This window comes from Seriola lalandi, unplaced genomic scaffold (assembly GCF_002814215.2).
Source record: "Seriola lalandi dorsalis isolate HSWRI2012SDOR001 ecotype SW California unplaced genomic scaffold, Sedor1 jcf7180002054487, whole genome shotgun sequence".
Lineage (NCBI taxonomy): Eukaryota > Metazoa > Chordata > Actinopteri > Carangiformes > Carangidae > Seriola > Seriola lalandi.
The window spans coordinates 147,236-172,569 of NW_019525040.1; the positions used below are offsets into that span (position 1 = coordinate 147,236).

The 25,334-nt window shown below is 41.4% G+C and overlaps 1 protein-coding gene across 3 annotated transcripts in view; it reads right to left on the reverse strand.

Moving 5' to 3' along the window:
* septin9b (septin 9b) overlaps nucleotides 1–25,334 on the reverse strand; it is a 72,273-nt gene that overhangs the window by 3,950 nt on the left and 42,989 nt on the right. For all 3 annotated transcript variants that reach the window (XM_023412796.2, XM_023412797.2, XM_023412795.2), the window contains exons 3-9: nucleotides 12,027–12,212; nucleotides 8,569–8,697; nucleotides 8,338–8,419; nucleotides 7,661–7,798; nucleotides 3,561–3,678; nucleotides 1,234–1,329; nucleotides 821–917 (exon numbers count right to left, since the gene is read on the reverse strand). In XM_023412796.2, coding sequence (XP_023268564.1) covers nucleotides 821–917; nucleotides 1,234–1,329; nucleotides 3,561–3,678; nucleotides 7,661–7,798; nucleotides 8,338–8,419; nucleotides 8,569–8,697; nucleotides 12,027–12,212 — 846 coding nt within the window. The remainder of the gene's footprint in view (nucleotides 1–820; nucleotides 918–1,233; nucleotides 1,330–3,560; nucleotides 3,679–7,660; nucleotides 7,799–8,337; nucleotides 8,420–8,568; nucleotides 8,698–12,026; nucleotides 12,213–25,334) is intronic.

Below are 25,334 nucleotides of genomic sequence, written 5' to 3' on the forward strand. Positions count from 1 at the left end.
CACACACAGGTGAGGTAAGGACACTCATTTGCTGAGTACCTCCTCGCTGGCAGCACAAACGTAGCATAAGCCAACAAATGTAAACTGTATCAAAAGGCACTGCATGCAAGTGTGTGTGCGTGCGTGCGTGCGTGCGTGCGTGCGTGCGTGCGTGCGTGCGTGTGTTAGTGTGTGTGTGTGTGTGTATGAACTACGTGTGTATTTTATGTTTCTGCCTGTTATCCCCCTAGACAGAGCAAGTCGCTGTAAATCTCTTCCTCCTGTCTTATACATCTCCCTGGTTACAGGCTCAGAGAGACATGTGTAAACAAATGCCTGGAAGTCAAACAACAGACGGTTAAACCAGCTGGCCAGATTTTAAAGCTGCAGTTTATTACTTTCCACATGTTCAAAATAAACCAAAAATAAGAATCTGTCATCTTCTTTGTCACACTGCTTCACCTCATTGTTACTGGTATGATGCCATCAACTGACCAGGTACCATTACATCATCTATTAGAGTGATAAAGTTGGACGGCCTTTCCACTGTCACTGGAACAGGTGAGACCCAGCCGTGAGGCCATTAAATGAGCCGGTTTTTGGAGTTTGAACTCCATCACACAGATGGACGTGATAATATATTAGGCCAATATGTAATATATATATAATAATTAAGAATAAACTTAATGACTTTCAGCTTAAAGTCAAAAACGTATATTAGTTAATAGTTAATTAACCAGCCGTGTGTGTGTGTGTGTGTGTGTGTGTGTGTGTGTGTGTGTGTGTGTGTGTGTGTGTGTGTGTGTGTGTACGTACACATGTGTCTTAAAATGTGTATTACCTTCTATGGTGCCCCATTTTGTTTTCCTCCCCAGAATCCTCTTCCCGTTCACCTGGTACTCCTGGTCACTGCCCACCACAGCAAAAGGGATCATCTCCTGTTGAGTGCACAGTCATTGAAATGTTACCAGTGATTTGTTTTCGGGTCATGCTTGACTGTTTACCTTTTGCTAGAACAAGATGCTGCGATTGACTTTTTTTATGGCAATCATGTCTTTAAAGATTTCTCAAAGAAAACGATAAATGGGAGACAAAAAAGAAGGATTAAGATTAAACCTGACAATGGCTTAAATTTGAACATGCAAAATTCACATTTGTGATTGCTTTGTGAAGTGCTGAAGCCACAGAAGGATGCCTTATACTGTGGTTGTTGTACAATGTCTGAACTGACTGAACCAGATAGTGGGAACTTACCCTGATTTTGTCATTGATCATCCTGTCTTCTGCATCCTCGTCAAACTCTTTCTGAGGGTAAACGTCGATTCCATTGGCTCGCAGCTCTTCTCTAATCTGCAACAAGCCAGACACAGTGACACAGAAACATTAAGTCAAATATAAAACATACAGTATATCATGAAAGCACAAAGTTATCCTATATATAATGTGCCATTTTACTTCTGTAAAGCAGTCTGTAAAATCTTTATAAATCGTCTTTACACAGAGACAAAGATTTCCATGTGAGCTGAGGCAGAGACTCAAGACAGACTGGCAAATACCATGAGGTCTAAATCATCATCCATCATCTCCCCATCCAAACTTGAGCCTGCAGCCAACACCCAAGTCAATCAGTCACCATAACATCCTATTCACATACAGGTATTTAAGTTTGTGCCAGAGAGTTGAATAGAAGCTGCTCTGAACCACCACTAGAGGACTTAGATAAACACTTGGTTATGTTATACTGCCTGCTGTTGACAAAAATTGGTCCCTAATATCCTTGACACGGAGGAATTAACATGGAGGTTAACCACTCTTAGGAAAAAAAAAAGAAAAATCCAAACAGAGGTACGGCTAATAAAACAGCCATCCCAATTCCCTGTATGTCTTTATAATGACTTAAACTCAGGCACAGATGCAGAAAAATACACAGACAAGCTTCTGGAAGAAATGTCATTTTAATGAATGACTCTTTCACTCCCACAATTACTACTCTGACAATTTCCACTTGGTCCCTCATCAAACATTTCATTGTTTATCCTTGGAAGCTTTCTCAGGGTTACATTATAGGACGTAAACCAAGTAATATTCTACAAAAAAGCCACATCAACTGTTGGTTAGAGGAATGTGACCAGACACTCACAGTTGGACACACTGAGGCCGAACATTTAATAATAAAAAAAAACCCTCTTATTCTGTTTGCATGTCAAGTTGCTGCAGGGAAATGGGAGGAAAAAAAAACATTTGGCAGAAGAGGCTTTTAGTCAATAATCTTCAGGGTCATATAGAGCATGTGCGGCCAACCAAAACAATTCAGCTACAAGCCCTGCGGCTTCCTTTCACTGCCAGGGCCTGGCCCAATCCCTGCTTTGTTCTTATTGGACGGTGTTACAGGCATCAGGGAGAAAATGGGAGCCAAGACACCCATTGTGCTTCTACCTTTCTAAAATGAGTAAAGCTGTTAGGGAAGCCCGTATTCTTGGAAGTAGGGATGAAGATATAAAGGAAATGATGGAAGAGGGCAGGTGGCCGTCCGCCTCCTGTGGACTGAGAATTATCCAACAGAAACACACAGAGGAGGGGACGCCGCTGAGACAGTTTAAGTCTCCAGCCGGGGTGGAACAAGAATCTGTGGTAGCGGGGAAAGCCATGATAACGAGTTGACAGCTGTGAGGGTACAGTGGAGGATTATCAGCCTGAGGAGTCTCAAAGTAGTTTTGCCTTGAACGTGGCTACTGTAATAGACCAAGTAAGAGCCAAAGAAAGCACAGTAGTGCTTTGAGCTAAATGCTAGTATCAGCATGCAAATGTACTCACAATGACAAAGTAAAGGAGCGAATACATAGGTAACACATTTGCTAATTCGCACTCATCAAAAACTACAGCTGAGGCTGAAGGAAATGTCATTAGTTTTGCAAGTATTTGGTCATAAACCAAAATATTGGAACAAGTCAAATTTGGACTTGTAGGTGATACCATAGGGGATCAATAGAGTTATCACAATTCCCAAATGGCAGGACGATCTATCCAATAGTTATTAGGCAGCTCACTAAAAAAAACAAGAATGTCAACCTGATGGGGGCACATCATCTGGGAGTCATGAATGTCTCAACAAAATTTTGTGCCAATTCATCCAAAATTTGTGGAGATATTACAGTCTAGTGCTTCGCACCAACTGAATGATCGACATATTAATATTCACTGTTTACTACAATGCTTTTATAACTCTTTTAAATCTGCTCATGTTTCAGAGAAGTTGTGTTTTTTCAAGTACTCCACAGCCTAGAGCTCTCTGAACTTGGCTGACTTGTACAGTCACCCAGCAATTCACTGGTAATGAAGGGCCTGCCTGCTCGGTTGGCAACTGAGCAGAGGTTCCCCTTCTACTAACGTGCCAGATTTAGGAGTTGTGGAACGCCTCTTGGTAAATAAATGCTTCAAATAAAGAGTTCTTAAATGCTTCCGTCTGGACTGAGCATGACTTTCAAAATGTTACAGTTGTCAGATGATATAGTACTTCCCAGGATGGGTACAGTGTGGGCTTGCCCAGATGGCTTTTGTTTGTGGTGCCTGGCACCTCTCACCGTCTGTTTAAAGTAGTCCCTCTCCTCCAGGGTGAGTGTGTCGGCCTTGGCAATGACGGGTACGATGTTGACCACCTTACTGAGACGCCTCATGAACTCCACATCCAGGGGCCTAAGACTGAGGAGGAAAGAGACAACTTCAATTTTTTCTATGAATGTAACCTTGTACCTTTGTGTTACGCTGCAGAAGGAGCCAGCCAGTAACAAAGAGTGGAAAACATTTCAGCTCAACACTGCAGATTCATGGCTTTTTTGCTCAAACAGCTACACAGGTGTAAACTTTTTCCCTTTTCATTAGCGAGTTTTTCCTAGATCCAGCGTGGATGAAAAGATGTTTCGTTTATCTCTGGCACCAAAGAAATATTTTCAACTGCAGAACTACAAGACTTTAAAGCATGTGTATGACTAAGATATGAATATAATGGAACTGAGCAACCACTAGAGGGCAATCATGGTCTACTCCGATACATTCAGTCCTCCCTGGTGTCTGATAGTGACCCTCGTCATACTGCTTTAACATGTGTAGCTGTATTTTTCCTACACTTTCCTAGGTGTGATTTCAGTAAATTGTAGAGGAGCATGCACATTCATTATGAGGGTTGAAGCATAAAACAGTCTGAAGCAGCTTTTTGGTTACTGCCTCTATGTCCTTTATATTTTGCTTTTGCTTACCTTTTTTGATATATTTTATATTTTTGTTACCAGAGTTTTCAAGTAAGGTTTTCACTTTTGCTCCCCCAATGATAAGCACTGGCCATGTATAAGCCTACATTGTTCTGTTCTTGTTTACTATTTTTCTCTGCCCTCCAGGTTTTTTTGGGGGGGTTTTTTTCTGTTTCAACGTGGCCTCTAGTTGCTCCTCTAGACAGACTCCCCTCATGCTGTCTGCTCTGCCCTCCAATTAGCCCCAGCCAAGCCGGGCCAACCTGGTTTAAAGACCCAGGGGCAGCTGGAAGGGAGGCCTGGCTGGCTCTCATCAGTGACTGACAGGCATGTCACCATGAACACAGGACGAAACACAAGGGAGCATGTGTTGCGTGGAGCGAGAGAGAGGAAAGGCGAAACAGAGATGCACAAAGGTAGAGAGAGATGACATAGTAAGTAATGCATTCAACCACAAATATAGAGCATTATATTTTATGCAATTTTTCATGCTGAGAGGACAACTGGCATGTGTCATATGCATGCAGAGAAGGTGGCGAGCGAGAAATCAAAGAAAAGAAAAGAGCAGAGGTTGACGGTTGATCATCTCACGTGAATGTTTATCAAATATAAATTATGTAAGCGCATACCTAAACTGTGTATGTGCAGATGCAAGAACATACAAGGCATGTTGGCATGTGTGCTGTGTCATATGCATGACTGAGCATACATGCCCAATTTAATGCGTACATGTGTGTCCTTGCACACAAACATATGTTGTATGGACAATAAATATGCATGTATACACACAAGCACAGATGCACATTTACAAGCTTGCATGCATGCAGAAACTGTGCTATTTTTGTGGGTGAAAAAACCACAAGTCACGTTTCTATAATTTGAGAACAATAACCTCTGTGGTCAAATAATAAGTGGAGTAAACAACCTACCGCAGTGCAGAAAGTTCTGCCCTCTCTCCATTTTAGTAATAAATCAGAAACCAGCTCAGAGTTGATGAGAGTCAAAGTGCACCCTTCTTTTTCTCAGGAAGACATGTTAAATGAGGTAGCAATAAGACTACCCAGAGGGAAAATAGCGTGGCTGACTCTGCCATTATCGGAAATGGCTTCTGATGCCAAGACTGTGTTCCGCTTCACTGAGCACTGTTCATCTATCTGAAACCACAGTAGCAACTTAAAAGCAAATTGCTGACATGCAAATGACATTACAGCCTCCATAAGTACAAGCTGCTGTTTGCGATGCTTCAAAAAAAACAATCAAAGAAAAAAAACAAAAAACAGCATATCTCCAATGATAGAGGCCTTTGAGAGCTACCAGGGAAGTTCTGTCAGAATTTTCCTGCCTGTCATTCTTGGACTATGGTCACATTGCAGAGGCATCCTGAGGCTTTTGGCATCATGTCTGTGTAATTGGTAACAGGCCTTAATTTAAAATTTGAACTCTCATTAGTGTGTGAAATGAAAAAGGAAAAATAAGCAAAAAGAGAATAATAGAGTAAGATCTTAGAGTTTTTAGATTTGTTCCAGCATTTTTTTTTCCTCATGAAACAGTATAAAATCTGTGGTAGGATAACAAAGCGTATCCACCACAAGCTGAAGTGTTATTATGTTTTTTCTTTAAGGCTAAAACTCCTTTTGCTGTGCAAAAAACATTTGATTGGAAGTATGTACCCGATGTCTGTATGTTGGCCATTGTCTCCCTGTCTAAACATATGCAAACATGTAAATCTGACTATTTCAATATATTTTCACTATGCTCGGTTGAAACGGTAGCCCCAACAGATGTCTCCTTTGTTCTCATGCCTGCAACTCTCTGGTTGGTTGTAAGGAAGACACCACTTCCTGACAGATGTTTGCATCTTTGTTTTCGTACTTAGCCTGGATTTTTGTATACTCATGTTTCACTGGAGTGCGCATATCTGGTGTCTGTGTGTGTGTGTGGATAGTGATACTTCGGGGACAACGTTTGAGGATATAGCAGCTGAGAGAGGAAAACAATGCAGATTCACAATGAAAGAAAAGAGGAGAATGGTTTGGGTGTTGTTGAACTGGCTGAACCGTGCAGCTGTAAGCAAGATGATACACAAACGACAAACACACTCAGGGCATCCACATAAGTGTAGTTATACAAGTGTCAGCATGCCCACTGCCCACTGGAGTCCACTACCTGCACTGTTTTACATGACCAGACTCACACACATACACACACATACACATTCTCTGCAGCAGCAGCTGTGGCGACATGAGCAGATGATGAGGGGGTCTGTCAAACAGCGGGACACACAGTAACACACATGTCATCCCCCCTCATAGACAGAAGGTTTAAGTGGACAACTGTTGAGTTACCAGTGCAGAGAAATATGAAGCAGAAGTGGATGGAGCCGTCACTGAGATATGCAGTCAGATGGTTAGAGAGTGCGTGTTCACGGTTGGTATTTGCACGAGTATTTTGTGTGCTTTTATCCACTTGTGTACAACTCAGTGCCCCTATAAAGACGCCTCGATCAACCACAAATACTTAGAGCCTTGCTGTTTGTCTGCATGTGAGGCAGTATGTCCTCCTTGACCCTCAGTACACATGAGGACACACCACTCATTGGCTTTGGCTTGTGAGGACACTTTGGACCTGACGGTCTCCATTTAATTTACTCGGACACGCAAAATGACATCATCATTATGGGTATCATTAGACTGACTTTGGTCTATTAGCCTCATTTACACCAGGGACAATCTTTTTCTAGGATCCAAATCTAGTCTTGTGCTGGTAGCAGAGGTTCATTAAAACGTGCTAGTGTCTGACCACTGTCATGATGGATTCTACCAGAAATGGTCCCTCTGTTTCACAATGGTGAATAATAAATAATAAAAAAGAAGCACTGTTTGCAAGATAAGGCAATAATTAAAAGCAGACCTCTGATGCAGCAGTTTTTCCAAATTCAGCAGAAAAATAGTTTTAGGCATAGTAATACAATAAACCAGGGTAAAATGGGACAAGGTATCTTGAGCTCATTTCATGCCATAGGTTTTAATGGTGAATACACTGATCAATAAGCCTCATCGTAATCAACTCTACCACTACCATTTCTCCTATTCAAGATAAGCCACTCTCTACATCCTGATAGTTGTTTCACTCTCTGTACTTTGTCTCAACTGTGAGAACTACAGAGTCCAATTTCCTTCTGAAATCTGACTCTTCAAGTGATACTTTAGTGTCTCTGAGGAGAGAATGAGTTCCACATGTGGTCACTGGAGAAAGAAATGAAAAAGCTGGAGAAGGACACAGTTAAGGATCTGTGGAAAGACAATAGGTCGGGGGGGGAAAGAGTCCCAGAAGGCCTGATTCATCTCTGCGGCTGTGGGAGAAACTGGTGGGATGAAGAAACAAAAAGTGGGGCAATGAATCACAGGAATGTGTGTCTCTGTGATACGTTATCTTACCAGTGGCCCGTGGGAGGTATGAAGTATATGCAGCAGTGCACCCTGGAGTCTGGGATCCTCTTCTTCCTGTCGATATTGATTTCCTCCTGCAGGTAGGCTTCATACTGGTCATTGATGAACTTCATAATGGGCTGCCAGCTGACGAAAGGAAACACAGTTATTATTACAATTAAAGTTACAATTATTCAAACTATGGCAGTAGTAGTAGATATTATATATATATATATCTTTTTGCCTCTGTATGATATATCATCAGTCATGTACACACAGCTTCTAGCTATGTTACATAAAACATGTCATTAAACACAAAATGAAATTTGAGACTATTATTTGTTAATTTACTGAATAAATTATTGATATTCATACATTAAATCTTTACATAGATCTTCACTATCATTAAATCAGGTAAAATGGTGTGATACCTAAAAAAAATCTTTAATATGAATTTCAGTGACAAAAAAACTTTCAAATTTAAAGGCCGACAGAAAGACACAAAGTCTGTCTGATGACTAAATGAAAATAATAAAATGAAAAAAAAAACGTAATGTTTTCTTGGTAAGATGCTGAAGTTTGGCTTTGATAACCATATGGACTGAACAGGAACCATACAAAAGCAATGAGGGAAGGGGCTTTGGTAAGAGCGATCAAGGCCATGAGATTAAGTAACCTTAGCTCACCAGTTTTCATTGTTGATCTGGTCTCCAAAGCCGGGAGTGTCGATTACTGTCAGCTTCATTCTCACTCCTTTCTCCTCAATATCTGGACGGAGAAAAAGTTTTTTTGTTAGTATTTCCTTTGGACACCAAAGTGCAGGAGTATGCCAGAGCAGGAGGAAACACACATGTTGCATGTTAATAATATTGTAGGGTATATAGACTGCAGGCTACTGAATGTGACCATTGGCTAACCGTGACTGATGGACTTGATCTCGATGGTCTTGGGGATCCTCTCCTCTGTGTTGGGCTGGACTGATTTACGGCTCACCTTGGATTTGAACAGGGTGTTCATCAAAGTGGACTTCCCAAGGCCGCTTTGTCCTGAAAACAGGAAAACACAGAGCCGAGAGTAAGAGAAACAGGGAACACAGCCACTGGTTGTTTTAACCCTAGACATTCACAAGGGCAAAGTTGTTAAAGTCAGAAGCCTCATTCAATTCAAACACAAAAGTTTCTTTTAGGGTTTTAATGTGCACATGACATCATTCCTTATGTGTGGGTTGAGTGGTGAGTGTGTGTGTGTGCACATGTGTATGGTAATGATGGACTATGAGCATAACAGCACAGCTGCAGGGTCAGACGAGCAAGCTGTGGAGGTCGAGAGGACAGATGTATTGTATAGACCACACACACACACACACACACACACACACACACACACACAAACACACACACACACACACACACACACACACGCACGCCACAGTGGACAAATATTCAAAAGCTATTTTTACCAATTTTAAGATACATCACTGCACTCAAACCACCAGGGGAAGAATTCCCTTAAGTCGGACCTACAGTTTACACCGAGTTGAAGCACCTCAGGATGATCCGTTATTTGTACCTGTTGACCTCATTCTTTCTTTTGTTCCTAACAAAACATATAGTTAAGAAGACCAAATAAACTATTTTAGACTAAAAAGTAGTAAGGGTCACATTCTTTTAATATGATTATGGTTTCATTTTTCCTTACTGAAAATATAACTGTCCACTGTAGTGGACATTGTGCATCAAAGTGCATATTATCATAATGGCACTAATGTTTTCATTCAGCCCTACATGTACTTTACAATAAAATAATAATGTAATACTCATTTTTAATTTGCATAATTCATAACTGCCATAATGGAGAGGGATAGATGGATCCTCAGGGTGCTCTACAGTAGATACATGTGAACATGAGAATGTGGGTTTGCTTTTGTGCTGTTTTAACATATTAACACACTTTTAAGATATTTGTGAATGAATATTTCTCACATAAAAGCAACAGACACATATACAGTTTATGGCACAACATATTTCACTTCTCCCCTCCATATTTCTCTCCCGCCCTCCCTTCACAGCCCCTATGGGTGTCTACTGTGGCGTGTGGAGCGTTGCCAAGCTGCCAGGCCCTCTGCGATACCCAGGGCGGGTTTCCACCACTGGCTCTCTCTCGGTGTCACACAATCACACTCTACATATGCAGTCTTCTCATGCACCCACACTTAAACATTTTCTCTGTCTCTCTCTCTCTCTCTCTCTCTCTCTCTCTCTCTCTCTCTAAGACACCCTGGCTGTCCTCTCTGCATGGTGTGAATCAAAAGGTCAGCTGGCTAAGGGCAGGGATTAAGCAAATGCATCTCATAGAGGAAGCCACAAGGGACAGGGCCAAGACCACAGCTGCTCTAACCTTTCACGTCCTCACTAGCCATCCAAGTGACAACTCTGTTAGCCAACAGAAACTTTATTAGAATCACAAAAGGTGCCCCATTTTAGAAAAAAAAGTAAGTATCTGACTGCATAGCATTGCCACAAACACCTCGGCAATATTGTGCACACCTGATGCTGAATAAAAAAAAAAAATCTCAAACATATAATTAGCCAAATAGATTTTTCTCAGGATTTGACGGACCAAGTGCAAAAGGCAGGTCAACACTGGCTTCACAGTCAGGTATATGACTCTAGTGTGGTGTTTGCAAACACATGAGCCAGAACAACTTGAGATGTTGCTAAAGTACTGTCTATCAAACTTGCCCGTAGCAAATAAAAATAAGTTCATATCGGTTTAAACTCATCATGGCTCTTCTCCATTGTAAACTTGCATTGTATTCTACTCCTGTCTACACAGTGCGAGAGTGTTATTTCACAACACAGTGTTATATATCATCTAACGACACAAGTTTCATTTGTCCTTGAGGTGTCGGAGCTCTACAAGTGGATACATGTCAGCGTTATGCGGGAATGTGCTCTTCGCCTGCAACAGTGATGGAAACTGAGATGCAGACCAAAATTTAAGAGAGTGTCGTGTCATTCGGTCGTTTTTAATCTCACGAATAAGTCATGCTGAACTGTCTTCACTTTCTCACTAAATCGGTGGCTTACATTACAGTCCATAAGCACCGAATCAATGTTTATCACGTCGGGGGACGTCTCCGTGGAGATGTGCCAACATGCCATCTCTCTGTGAGCACAAAACTTTGCCCTGCAGGGACTGCAATCTACAGTAACTACCAACAAGCCAATATGAACAAAAACAAAACAAACATCAAGGTTTTGCTGAGGACCTAAATCTCAGTGTTTGATGGAAACACATGTTGACATTCCTTTCTCTGAGGATAATATGTACAACAGTTTGTTTCTATTTCACATGTGCTCACCTGCATGCAAGTACAGAGATGCCTTCATGGATATGTGTGTGTGTCTGTGTGTACATGTAAGTGCATGACAGTGGCACCAAATTGGCAGTGTGTTTATGAGCGCTCCCTCAGGAGTGTTTTCTCTGGCTCGTCAAAGTAATCGCCATCATTACGCCACTTTCTCAGCATGACAGCCTCCTTTTATCCATTCAAGTGTGTGTGTTTGTTTGTTACATCATGGACACAAAGAAAAGAGCTTGTTGAGGAACCATGCTGGCTGAGCCTTAATAGAACAGCTGAAGTAAAATCAAACATTTATTTGTTTGCTTTCTCTGGCTGCACAGGAGAAGTGGAGATGTAATGGCCAGGAAAAGGAAAGAAAAGGAGTTCAGAGGATCTGCACAATAAGCATTTTGTGTATGTGTATGACATCCTGACAGTGAGAAAAGATGTTAACTGACTGTGTGTGTGTGTGTGTGTGTGTGTGTGTGTGTGTGTGTACACATTTAATGCTGACTTCCATTGCAGAGCACCTTCAGAATGAATTTAACTTGCTGCTTGCTTTGTTCTACATTTTGTGTTGTTGCAGCTTCAACTGAAAATGTTTCCAATGGTTACCATCTCATTTTTTTTTTTTTTGCTGAATTCAATACTGACTCAATAGCTGTTGTAAACATAAGACATTTGGAAGCAATTACAGCTTCAAATCCTCCTGAATACATCTGCGTCAGTTTAGATTTTAGGATAGAGTTTTATCCAAATCTAACATGAATGTGTAATCAAGCTCAACGTCAAGCTCAAGGTCAGGCAGGATGAGAAGCTAGCAGTTCAAACTAATCTTTACATCATACCACAGATTTTCTGTTGCATTCATACAGTAAGGTGACCGACCACCTGTTCTCTGAAGAATGATATGTTTATACATGGTATGACTTTGTATGCCATGTCCTCTGGGCTGATGTTTTTTTCCCACAAAATCTTCTCACGGCAATCTTATTACATTGAATGTGTTGATGTGCATGTCACACTCACCCACAACCATGATGTTAAACTCGAAACCCTGCTTCATGGCCTTCCTCCTCATCTGCTCCAGGATGGCATCGATGCCCACGTAGCTGAAGTCGCTGCCATGGGTCTTCTCCCCCTTACCTTGTGGACTGGGTTGGTTGGGCTTGACGGACTCAGACATGTTGCTGTGGCTCAGATTGACCTCTGACCCTGAGGGATACAAGAAAAGAGACAAGGGGAAGAAATAAACAGATGTTAATGTAGGTTATACATTTTCTATATTATGATTTTAGGTTCAACATGCATGCATCAAGAATGATATTTGAGATGTTCAGTCAATCAAGTTAGTAATAAAAATGGCGGCAGTAGCTTCAAAAAGCAACTGCATGATTCAGTACACAAATGCAAAGGAAATCATATTAACTGCAGAGAACACCATATTCAGTGTGAAGCTTACAGAAGATATCGATCTTAGAAGTTCATTTCCTGTGTGAAACAGGATATACCAGACTTAAAACGCACATTTGAGAACGCTTGCCTTTACACAGGATGACACTGAAAGGTGATAATCTGTCATTTAGACTGTCTGCCAAAAACCCAACTTTTGCCAGCAGGGAGACAGATGTGCACACATGTGCATAAAATAACAAAATAAACTTTCTCCTAACCGTTCGATAAACAATACTTATTTTCCCAGTAACCCTCACTCCAAAACATACACTCAACTATAAAACTAACCAATAAATCAAATGAGAACAGGCACACATCTGCTTCCTAATGTTGCATAAATTTTAACCAGCAGCCCACAAAAGAAATTTAAACTTTTCAGAAACAAACGATGGGGAAGTTTAAGCCAAGGTGGAAGAGTGCAGCTGTAGACTAGAGATGAATGTCATAATCGCAAAAGAATTAGGAATACAAAAAAAGGACAGACCTTGTTGGGCAAAGGAGCTGCCAACTACAAATCACTTCAACTTAAGGAGGATCAGTTGGTAGAAGACGAAGGCTGTGTGCCAACGCACCGCTGCAACAGGCAAACTAAAAAAACAGCTCAACTTTGCCAAATGTGCTAGTGTGTGCTTGCAGCAGCAGACGGCTCACAAGCTTAATGTAGGAGGAGACAACATTTCCTGTGCTGTGACAGAAACGTGTGGTAGTGTCTGTGTGAGGTTTGCAGTCACAGATACTACAAACCACTGATGCATGCACCTGATGGTGAATGGACATCCTGACTATATCCTCATCTTTCTCTGGATGAGAAACCTGCACGCAGACGGGTACAGAGGCTCTGTTCTGGGTGCATTATTTTTAACAGAAATGTGAGAGTTGAAAACACCAGCATCACCACGAGCTTTTGGTGAAGAACATAGAAGCCTTTGTGCTTTTGATTTGTCTGCCTGGCATGATACAGCAGCGGCCGGTCTGTAACGTGTTTTTGCAACAGTGTGCTTGTTGGTGATATGAGTACAAATGAAACACAGATGGCAGTGGAACATTTCACATCTCACATTAGGTCATCCTGCTCAGAGTTTTGCCTTCCTGGGACCTTAGATGAGATGGAAAGTGTGAAATATAGCCAGGTAGAAGAGACAGTGTAAAAGGTTGTAAAACAGATGATCTGGCTATGAGTACCAATTTTCTAGTTCTTATTACAACTATGATGTACAGACTGTTCACAAGGAGAAAAAAAAAAAAACAACCTTCCCCTCTGGTTCTCTGTGACTTAGTCCTGGGAAAAGTGTCACAAGACTCCATTAAGGAGCTGTACACACAGACACACACATGCCCAAGAAAAACAGATTGACACACTGGCGGAGGATGAAAGCTGATGGTGTAATTCAGAAGAATCAGTGTAACCACCTCTTAATTAAACAACGTAAAGCAGTAAGCGTGCATATATTGCACTACATACAAAAATCCCAAACTCATGGGAGTACTAATGTGTCAGCTTAGACATCTCTGAACTCAATACCGTTTTTCTCTGTTCCACGAAAGACACAAGAGCTACAATTCTGGACTGTGTTTATGAGGAAGGGCTGTACCACACCTTCAGCAGTCTTGACAGTATCCGTCAGTCTCTCCCGACCTTCAGTTCCCACACAGTATTATGAACTGTGCTGTGGGAGCACATGTGGCTTGGCTAAAACTCAATAAATACATCGCTAAACTCTTGAGAAAAAAAAAAGAGGGAAAAATCCATCCCATCATCAGTCAGTAAATGCTCAGTATAATAGGTTTTGTCTTTGCACGATAATTTCCACATGCAAAAGGGGTAATTTCCCTTTATGCTAAGACATCAATTTTATCAGTATAACAGCAATCCTAACATTCAGGACAGTTCAATCCGTGCTGTAATCTGAACCGTCTGTGAAAACCGCGTCACGGTGGGTTAGAGCTGATTTAGTGCTGCAGCTATGTCCTCAAGAAAGCTGACACAAAAATGCTGCGTCTTATAAGTGAAACAATAATCCTGAGGTATTTGGATCGACTCATCTTTAGCCTGTGGGAAGTGTTTGCAGTGTCACAAAGCAGCAGCTTGCTAACTGTACACTGAATCCTACTGATTGCATCAGTAGTCTCTTGAATAATACAATGTAAATGAGCTCTAATGACCTACTCCAGGTCTGCAGCCAAACTGCCTCCTGGGCACCCTGACCACGCCAGCCACAGGCCATCTGCCGGCTTACAAGGCCCCTCTCTAAGAATAGACCAACAGTCTCACTGTTGCAGGCAAGCACATAACCGTAGTAACAAAAACAAGCAAATGTTAGACACATGCGCACATGCAATGGAAAAGGGAAGAACAAAAAGCAGTGCCAGGAGAGTCAAAATCTTGCCCCAACCTGACAACCACCCTGCTGTGTTGATATTCACTTCTCCTTCTCGTGAAATCCATTTTTATCAGCACTACTTCCTTATCATACCCCTTAAAGATAAGCTGGTCACTAGCAAATGTCATTCATAGCTTTTTAAAACAAAAAACATTTTTATTACACACAATTGTCCCTTATGTACCCGAGTGACAGCTCTACCATTTACATTAGCTACCTCTACAACCAAAGTGTCTCTGCATGACTCAGATCTTCATTACGTTCCACAAAGAAAGGGTTAACAACCTTTACCACTGCAAACAACTACATTTCTGGATGAGTAATCTCATTACAAATGAACAGAGATGCACAGTATGACTCAGATCCCGACTCAGTGGCCTCAGCCGTTAAATCCAAACTGTTCTCAAAGACACAGACGGACCCAGCGGATGCATCAAAATAGAACATTGTATCAGACATGTGAGACTTCACTGGAATAAAATTCTTTCTTACAGCGCTGTTTAATTTAACTGAAGCCAAAAAAAGCCACAGCGAGCCGGTGAGGAGCACAGCTCATTCAAATGAAAAATATGGGAACCTGACCTGTGCAGAGCACCAAACAGGTGCATCTGTGAACCTTCCTGACCCTTAAATGAGAAAACACATCAAAATATTTGGCCTGCCTCTTATCTCCCATCACCAATACAAACTCTGCAAAAGAAAACAGCTTTATTAAACTGCAAACAGCTGTTATAAGTGAAGATAAATTCCAATAAATACACCAGGCAGAGGATTTTTTTTTTTTTTACCTCGTGACATGCAATAGCTGATTTGAGGGCTTTGTTTAATGAATGGAGATGAGTTCAGGCTTTTTCTTTGCATGATTGGATAGATCCCATCAAAGAGATGACTCCGGTACTTTATCTTCAAATGAGGGCACTTATTGTTGAATGGGGGCTGTTGCAAGTTCTATCACTGGCATTTACATGTGAATCCTTACATTTCTGAAGATGAAATTGCTGCTTGTCATTGGTCTGCAGGATAATATTCTCTGAAAGAAAAGATAGCTGGTGAAAAATGCTGTTACTTCACAAAGCTTGTATTTCACTCATGCCATGTTCAAAAATGAGTTTCTGTCATGTGTTTTGTCAGTGTTATGGTAGGTGTTTGGTTTCCTGTTTGTCACTAAAGGCTTCACTGCAGATGAAAACCACAGCATTTACTTCCACAATAGAAATGCTTGTAGCTTAAAGGGGCACCCCACCAGTTTTACACATGAATGTGAGTTCACTCGTCACAAGGGTTACCACTCAGCTTGTGAAAACAGTTAGAAAAACATCTGAATGTTTTCTGTGGCTCTGAAGGCAGCTTTACTAAATCGGAGAAAATAAACCTGATGACGTCACAGTGATGTCATCAGGTTATCTCAGCATGAGCTTGGAGTATATATCCTTTCTTTTCTACAAACCTGGAGTGAGGAGTTTGAAAGAATCATGAGAGAATTGTTGTGTTGCATTATGGGAATTGTAGGATCCAGTGTTTTTGGGATATGTCAACCTCTGCTGCTTCAATTTTTACCTTTTTTTTCATCTGTTGCAAATCCCCCAACTTTAAGGATGTGCCAGTGTTGCAGTTGAGTCACTAAACCTTGAGACTGGGTCAAATCTTAAATCCCCTTGCTTGTGTCCAAGTCCAAGTCATCAGTGCTCAAGTCCAAGTGAAGTCATGAGTCCTGAAAATCAGGTCTCGAGTTGGACTGGAGTCCGAGTCCTGGACTGCAGTATTAAATGACTGGAGTATACCTTAGATTAGCTATTATTCTTTTGCTTATTTTCCCACAGTCAGGCCTTGTGATCATGTATTGTACAGTACTGCTGTACAGTAAGGTCAAATAAGTGAATATGGATTAATACTGTTCATTCATCATTAGGTGTATTGCAAAATGGACAAGCTTCTGAATAACTGCACAAATCCAGTGATGATAAATCTTTAACTTGAAACCATTACATTATCTTATGCAAAACAAAAGTGATTGACTGTACACCCTTTAAGTGAGAGAGTAACTTATCACATTTCTTGGAAAACATTATAGCAGAATACAACAGAATTTATTGTTGCGTAATCCCTGAACGCCAGCAAAGCTCAGTGGAGACCAAAAAATACAATACGGCTTTCAAGCAGCATTTTTGTCTGGCCTCAACCTTCACAAAAAAAAGTAATACATCATGTTAATATTTCAAAAAGTATGCAACATGTAAACATTTAGCTGACAGATATCAATAACCACTATCCTAAAGCATCAAGGCCACTCTGTTTCTTCCTAAACTGACCTGTAATCTAACCCCCCTGGAAAACTAACACAAAGCGTCTCTCTTCGATCAGATACAACCTTCAGGGAATCGCCTACCCACTCTAGATTCACACATAACTCAACACCCCCCCCCTCAAGGCCTTCATTAAAATCCCATCAGGAACATCGCATCCAATCCTACATTTAATATTCACTGAGTGAAACTTGAGCGTGCCAATGCCAGAAACAAAGCCTTCATTGTATTCTTGAGAAACCTCCTAAAAACCAAAGAAAATTCAGTTTCCATCAATCCACACATGCCACATCACCACTTCCCTGTTTTGAATTATGTGAGAAAGTAGGATTTTGTACGTTATTGTTTGAATCCAGCCCAGGCCCTGACAATATCAGTTTGGTAAATATCCTGCAGAAAGGAGAGAGAAGCGCGGAGTAAAAGAGACAAAGACAGAAAGAAATTGTAAAATGATTGGCATGTACAACGTGTAATTACTCCTGATGAGCCAAACTGTTTAAATGGTGTAGTTGATGACAGATTCTGTGCTGAAGGAACTGGTCTATGTAGGAGGATTTCATAATTGACCATACTGTAATTTGTTTTCAGTTCTGTATTCAAACAGTTCAGTTCACAAATGTTGCCATGTTGTTTTTACAGTGTTTTTGCTCCACCTCCGTGATGACCTGTTTGGAAAACCCTGCTGCTGTCATGCAGGATATAGTTGCATTGAGACCTCAAGGAAAATAAGATATTTTCTCGTGGTCTCTGTGGAAGGCACATAAAATTGAACTTTGTTGCACTGAGACATATCAGCATACCAAAATCGGGAATCAGATAAAGAGACCAAGCCTTGCAAACTTATTAAGCATGGAAGCAGGAATGTCCCAGCTTCACAACAAACTCAGCCTGTACTGAGGATAAGAAATGTCTTTTATCCACCTTTGACTCCCCTGAAATGTGGGTCATGAGTGAGGTTGTTTACTATGAATAAAACCCCTTTAACTTTTGGCGAACAATACTACCTTTGATGACAGTTTAACCCATATTACAGGTAAATCACTGATAAGTTTTTTTTAATCAAGTTAAGTTTTTAAATAACATGTCCTGGACAAATGGGATTTCTCTCAAATTACGTTTTGTAAGTCAAATAAGGTGCTTGGTATTCTCCCTTCTTACCATCCCTGCTTTCTGTCTGTCGAAGCATATGTTCAGAAGTTATCCAGTCACTCCTTTGGGGGGTTGAGATTTGGGGGGAAAAAAAGGTATCATGTCTGTTCTTCCACTCACTCACTTTAACTCGTACAGTTACTACAGCTCTTAAACACTGTCTGCTATTTGAAACAACATTTTTAATGTGATTCCCATGAGGTGAAACTCCTGAATCTCTGACCTGGTGAGGTTCAGTTGCATTTTTTTCTTGTGCATGTGTGTATTTAAGTGTGTTTCTCTTTTACTGTCCTGTATTTTCATTCTCTCTCTCTCTCTCTCTTTCTCTCTCTCTCTCTCACTCTCTCTCTCTCAACCGGAGATGACATTTCCACTGGCCCTTTGGTGGCTCCTTCTAAAGAGGAAGACATCATAAAGTTTTATGCCTGCTGCTGTCTGGCAGAGATGGATGGAGGGACCAGAAAGCAGAGGGCAGCAGTTGACTGACAGTCCTAAGTGTGTCAGATGAAAACAGGATTAACATATGAACAATTTAATATCATATGAAATTTTTATGAGTAGTTTTATGAGTACAGTAAGCTACAATGAGCTTTTTTTAATTTTTATTCTCAAATGAAAAATACACTGCGTCTCATCTTGGGATACAGGAAAATTACAACATAATGAGTAATGGCACAAATACCTATAGTGGAACACAAAAGAGACCATAGTGGCTTGCCTTCAACTGTGAAAATAAGTTGCACAATCTGTCACACAGAGCATATAGATGGCTGTACTCTGCAGTGACAAAACTTCAGTTATGCCCACATCTCAGGTGCACTGGTCAAAAAACACAGCAGTCACAAGTTTAAACTGACAAGATAGATATGATAGGCCAAATGGTCTAACAGTTAATATTTTGGCAGTAGCTAAAATGTGATTTACTACCAGCTTTAAAATCCTTTCCAAGGGGTGTTAACATTATTTTGTCTATATCCTGTAATGGGCCGATAATAGTCTCTCTGAAATCTCTATAAAAGCATTTGCCTTTTCTGCCTGGTGCTCAATGTCAAGTGTAAGCATGTTTTTAAAAGATCACAGGCCGCTAGCTCAATGCTCAATGCTACACTGCGTTCTGTTCGAGGGAGATAACATAAAGGTGTGTTTACAGTAGCTAGTGACAGAGTGAGGTCGACAGAGGGGAGCTGCGAGGATATAGGAAGTTCTCACTGGGTTGTCATGTACATCCAAGAGGAAATCCCTCTCACTCAATCCCCCCATCCATGCTTTGAAACCAAAGGAACGCGCAGATTAAAAATCCTGACGTGTTTCTCTATCATAATAACTCCCTGCCGTGTAAGACGATGAGGTTCGGCGAGGCCGATGACAGCTACAGCGGACACAAACAGACGTCGGCACTTCAGCAAAGGTCTGAAGTATGCTACTGGCCCACTTCATCTTTCATTCTAGTCCCTTGTGTCGACCCACTGAGAATGCGACCCCTGGCCTAACCTGGAGCAAAGCAGATGGTACTGCTCGGTGTTGAAATACAGCTCTACACATGGAAACTTCTGGTCGTGTAGATAATGACCTGTCCCAAAACACGTCGAAAAAGAGTGAAAGAGTGTGAAGAGTTAGAGAGAAAGAGCTGTGCGTGGAGGGTCAGTGAGGGCAAGACCAGAGACAGATGAGACGTGAGATAAATGCTACAATAACAGCGACAAGCTGAAAAACACAACAAGAGAGAGCTGAGTTTGGTATGATAGCTGTAAGCAGAGACTGAAAAGAAATGAGAAAGTAAAGCCCAACACAGCGGGGAGGTCGCTGTGGTGCTGAGTATCATTGTGAGAGCCCACTGTTCTGGGCTGTTCTCAGTACTGTAGGCTAACTGACCACAGACGCAACTCAAAGCCCAAACATTTCTGAGAAACATGGAAGGGGAACTAGGAGGCTCCAGCCACAAACCCATCCACAGCTGCAATGGGGGGGGGGGCTGGCACTGGGTAGAGAACAAATGGAGCCCATGGTGCAATAAATCACTCGACCAGCAAGCATTAACTAGGAGAGGGGCTGGCTGGATTGAGTATTTAAACGATGGATGCTGTGCACCACTTAATGAGAGGACATGAGAGCTGACTTCTGCTCTTGGAGTTGGCTCTTTTTGAGTTGCACCAGTTAGTTGCATATAAATTGCATTGTTAATTAGGTCTCTTTATTAGTTCACCATTGTACTTTTAACACTTTCTGGTGTTTGAGATGCAAGATAATATTCTGAGAAGCACAAAACAAATGACTCTGTTTAGAGGTCTCAGCAAGAGAGTATAACAGCCTGTAGATGTGTTTATGTCGATGCAATTAAAATACTGCTCATCTGTCTTACGCTCTTCAAGTAGTAAGAATAAAATAAGTTTCTTGACTAATTACCAAAATGCTTCCATACTGTTAATTTCAAGTGCAAACACCAGCACAAGAAACTCAAGAGAAACTAGAGTAAGTGATCCAATCCTTTGTATCAAGATGTCCATATTTCAATACTCCTATGAAGAAAGTTATTATACTATTAAATATGTGTGACAGTTTGCAGGCTGGGGATCGACTGCAATGCAAACAAACATGAGGTGGTTGTGAAATAGATTCTGTAGATTCCAATTATCACCCCAAAATCCAAAACAAAGTGACAGATGAGCCATAATGCCTCAAGGCATAACACTGCCACAGCGCTGTAGAAGAAACCACCACAAACTGGCATATTCCACCCTCTCCTCTCCTCCAACCCCCCCAGTAGTGGCAGGCCCACAACCTATCACCCCTGACAAGATGTGACATGTCTGACTTCCTCCCATCCGTGACATACATGTAGAACAGAAAACATCCTCCCACTGTGGGCATCTAGACTGTTACTCAGTCCAAGACATGGTTACAGGCAGAGGTTTGTTATGTTTGACTTCCTATTGCATTTTACAGAAAGACTAAAACCACAAACAAAAATATAACCACACTATTCACTTGCTGATGGAACATGAAAATAAGACGAGTCCATTATAGATTTTACTGTGAACACATGGATACAGTTAGCTAGATATTGTAACATGGGAAAGAATATTTTCAGACAAACGGTCTGCTTGTTTACTGTAAAACAAGTGTATTCTTCCTCTTCTCCTCTCAGCTCTGCTCCCTTCAGGGCAAATTCTTTGGTGAAAAATAGGGGCCAGAAGTACTGAAGTGTCCAACAAGATGGGAACAACAAGTTACCTGTACACAAGAGAGGCTTTACCTTTGAAGAATCAGGTTTGAAATCTTTGCGTGCACCTGCAACACAATGTTATATCTCTGACAGGACTAGTTATATAATATCAAACTTTTAATTACAACAAGAAAAAAAAAAACCTCTGTGTGAATGTTTTCATGGTGCTGGCCAAAATCCTAATGAAGTGTTTATCTGTGATGAATGAATTACTTATTATCAGCGAGCTAATCTGATAGCAACATGCAAGCAGTGGCTGAGTGGCTTTAACTGGCGCCTATTGTGGAGCATGTTGTAATAATGCTTTATGTGAATCAGATATGAGGCAGCATTAAGAATTTGAGGATTCAGAAGCATTGTCAGCTAAGCTTCATGACACCGACACAGCGGGCTGAAAACTGTGGGAAAATCAATCCAAATTAATTGCTTGGTTCAAATTACTCTCTGTTGTTATTATGACACAGTGACTTGAGGGTGGCACCCAAGTGCGATTTATTCATGCAGTAGCCTCAATGTGCACGGTCAAATGCAACACTTTCCTTGTCAAGTATAACGCAACTGGTGCAAAGCAAGGATATATCTCTGATAACACCTCCATATGACAAGACAGAAAGAGAAGCAGAAAAACATTCATTGCTTCAGTATCTGTTTTCTTGTGTTTCCTTAGTGAGTTCACAGAGTTTTCGGGCGAAGTATCCAACAAAGCAACTATTCAACCAATGTTACTGCAAACTGGGTGAAACTAGACCATGTGACGCACTGAAAACATTGAAGATAACTGATATTGCTGGTTTTGCTGGCCTCTGGGACACAAAATAAAAGCTGAGTGACTAAACCACAACCTAATTTTCCTCCCACCACCAGAGGAGCTAGGAGAAAAGTTCATAATATTCCCCGTGGAAGAGCAAAACTCAAACTGAAAGTATGACCTGTTCATCTCTTCAACTCTTCTTGAACTTGGCAACAAACTCTCTGGAGAGCAGGCACAAGGGATTGTCAAAATTAAATCATGTCCAAACAGCTTGGCTCCATCAGTGCCTGGCTAATCCACTGCACTGGATCAAAGTCAGCCTGGAAACTCTAGCTGATGTGACAGGAGCTGAGGCTAAAGGAAGAAACATGACTAGTGAGAGCCCTGGAGAACTGAGAACTTAAAGAGTAATACGGGTGATCCTGATTGGTCAGCTCTCTGTTCCATTATGGCAGATTGATTATCCATGCATGCTCCAGAGCTGAAGACACAATGGGAGGGAAAGGGAGAAAGAAAAAGAGGTGGGGAGTGTGGAGAGAGGAAGGAGGGGGTAGAGTGGTAGAATTGACCCCCCAAACTCTCACTGATGGCTGAACAATGAGAAAGGGAAAGGATAGAGAGGAAAAAAATAAGAGAAATAAGAAAGCACAAGACCTGCACACTAAATTAAGAGTTCTCTACAGAACTCCTGCCAACAACACACTCACTGTCCACCTCTCAGCCTCTACACTTCATTTTCTACACAGCACACGAGACACCTGGTAAACTAACTTTGACACCAGCAGCCTCAAAGCACCAATCCATATCTGTTTCTGCCCCCCACCCACCAACCCCGAAAATACTTATTCTTCCCCTAAAATCATTCACAGCTCTCACAGCAAGACAGAAAAGCACACGGCGCAATCACAAAAATCGACAACTCACCCAACCCTTTCCTCTCCTTCTCTTCTCCCTCTTCCTCTCCCACTCTCTCTTCCTCTCTCAATCACAGCTCCAGCTGGTGAGGCTGGGCTGCTGCTGCTCCCCTGGCCACGCCCACAGCAAGGTCATGTGACCACCATCCCAAGTGGCTAGGAAGGCATTTGTCAGCCACACCCCTCATTCAGAGAAAGTGAATGGAGAACATTGTGGATATAGAAGGCTATCTCAAACCACGTGCTATTAAGTAAACCCACAAGAGGAAAAGCTGTGTGTGCGTGTGCAGTTTAATCAAAATGAAAGACAGTGGGAGAGTGTGTTTGTGGCAAAATACAGGAACATTTGTTTTTCGTTATTTCCTGTGTGTCTGTGTGTGTGTGAGAGAGAGAGAGAGAGAGAGAGAGAGAGAGAGAGAGAGAGAGAGAGAGAGAGAGAGTGAGAGTGCTTTAGTGTTTGCACAAGACAAGAGGCAATATCCTCCTCACTTCCATGTCCTTGTGTGTGTCCATCTGCTCACTCACTCCCACTGCTTTGTTTTACAGAGGAGGGCATTAGATCATGTGTTCATGTACGTGTGTGTAAAACATTTAGTCATTTCTCTCCTTGAATCCTCTGGGGCTCACTCTCTCTTTCTCTCTGACAAACACACACAAGTCTCCATCCCTCAAAACTGTGGTTGACTCGTAACTAAATCCATGACTAACACAGAACATATCTAACATTACAGTTAAAAAAAGAAACATGGAATAATTTGACATTTTGGGAAATATGCTCATCCATTTTCTTGCAGAGTTAGATCATAAGATTAAAACCACTTGCTGGACACTAAATAAGAAGCTAGAGCTGGCAGGCTTAGCTTAGCTCAGCTCAGCCTAAAGTCTGCAAACAGGGGGAAACAGCTAGCCTAGTGTAAGCACAGTGGATGCGATGAGAAGGAATAAAACAGTGCAACACATTCTGGGTTTTCCTCACAGCTGACAACAGAATCACCCAAACACTGCAATCACCAAACATATGCAGTCAAGATGACAGGCAACATTTGATCCAAACACAGTAAACCCGTGTTTAACTTAAGTTAAAAAAAACAATTTCACTCTTATAGTAGCTCTCTTTAAAGTAAAAAAAAAAAAAAATCTCTAAAGCTCACTAATTAAGACACTACAAACAACTTGTAGTTTTATGGGGGTTGTGTCCTGTGACTATTTGTTGGCTGGGGGCAGCGACTGTCAGGCGACCTCAGGATGTGACTGCTATAGTAAATAGTTTGGTAAAAAAAATGTCATTTTGATGCTTTTTTTGTTGTTACTGATTAAACAAACACAATATGACGTGATAATCAATGAGCCTTACAGGTGCTGGCAGGCAGATTTAGTTAGCTTTACACAGAGCCAGGCTATGTGTTCCCGTTTTTCCAGAGGTTGTGCTAAGCTAAGCTAAGCAGCTGTTGGCTGTACAGCCATATATTTAACAGACAAATATGAAAGCCTTCTCATCTAAATCTCACCAAGTAAAGAAAACAATTTTTTAACCAAAATTTCAAGCTACTGCTTCCAGAGATCCTCCTTCAGAGAGAATAGTCCCTGACTAAAACACAAACATAGGCAAATGTCATCAGTGGTTTTTCGTGCTCCGTGCTGCAGTTGCTGTTCTTCCTCTATTTTCATCAGCCTGTTTTGACCCGCCACCACTCTGCTTACAGCAATATGAAATAGTCATGTAACGACTTGAGTGAATCAAGCTGTACTGAAGTTAGTACTGGCTGCAAAACAGATGATGGTGGTTCCAAAACCCAAATGTTCTCTGGAAATCTGCATCGCTCTGCTGTGCTTCCTGTGTCCCAGTTCACCCACAACAGAGAGATTCACATTTATCACAGCAGGCTAGCTTACTGCAAAATGCTAATGTAGTCGACATGTGAAAAGATGTTTTCTTAGAATAGATTTTAAGATTGGATAAAGATGGTAGTTATAAAATGGATTTGACCTTTACTGACTGGAACAAGGGGGTGATTAATTTGTTCCTCTGTTGATATGGCTCAACTTTTCTTTTTCCATTAGCATACAGCCTGAAAGAGGTTTTCATAACATTCAGCACAAACGTTTCCTTCCTGTCAAAGCTGGAACTGAGGCTCATGTTTTGCTGTGATTTTGTTGTGAG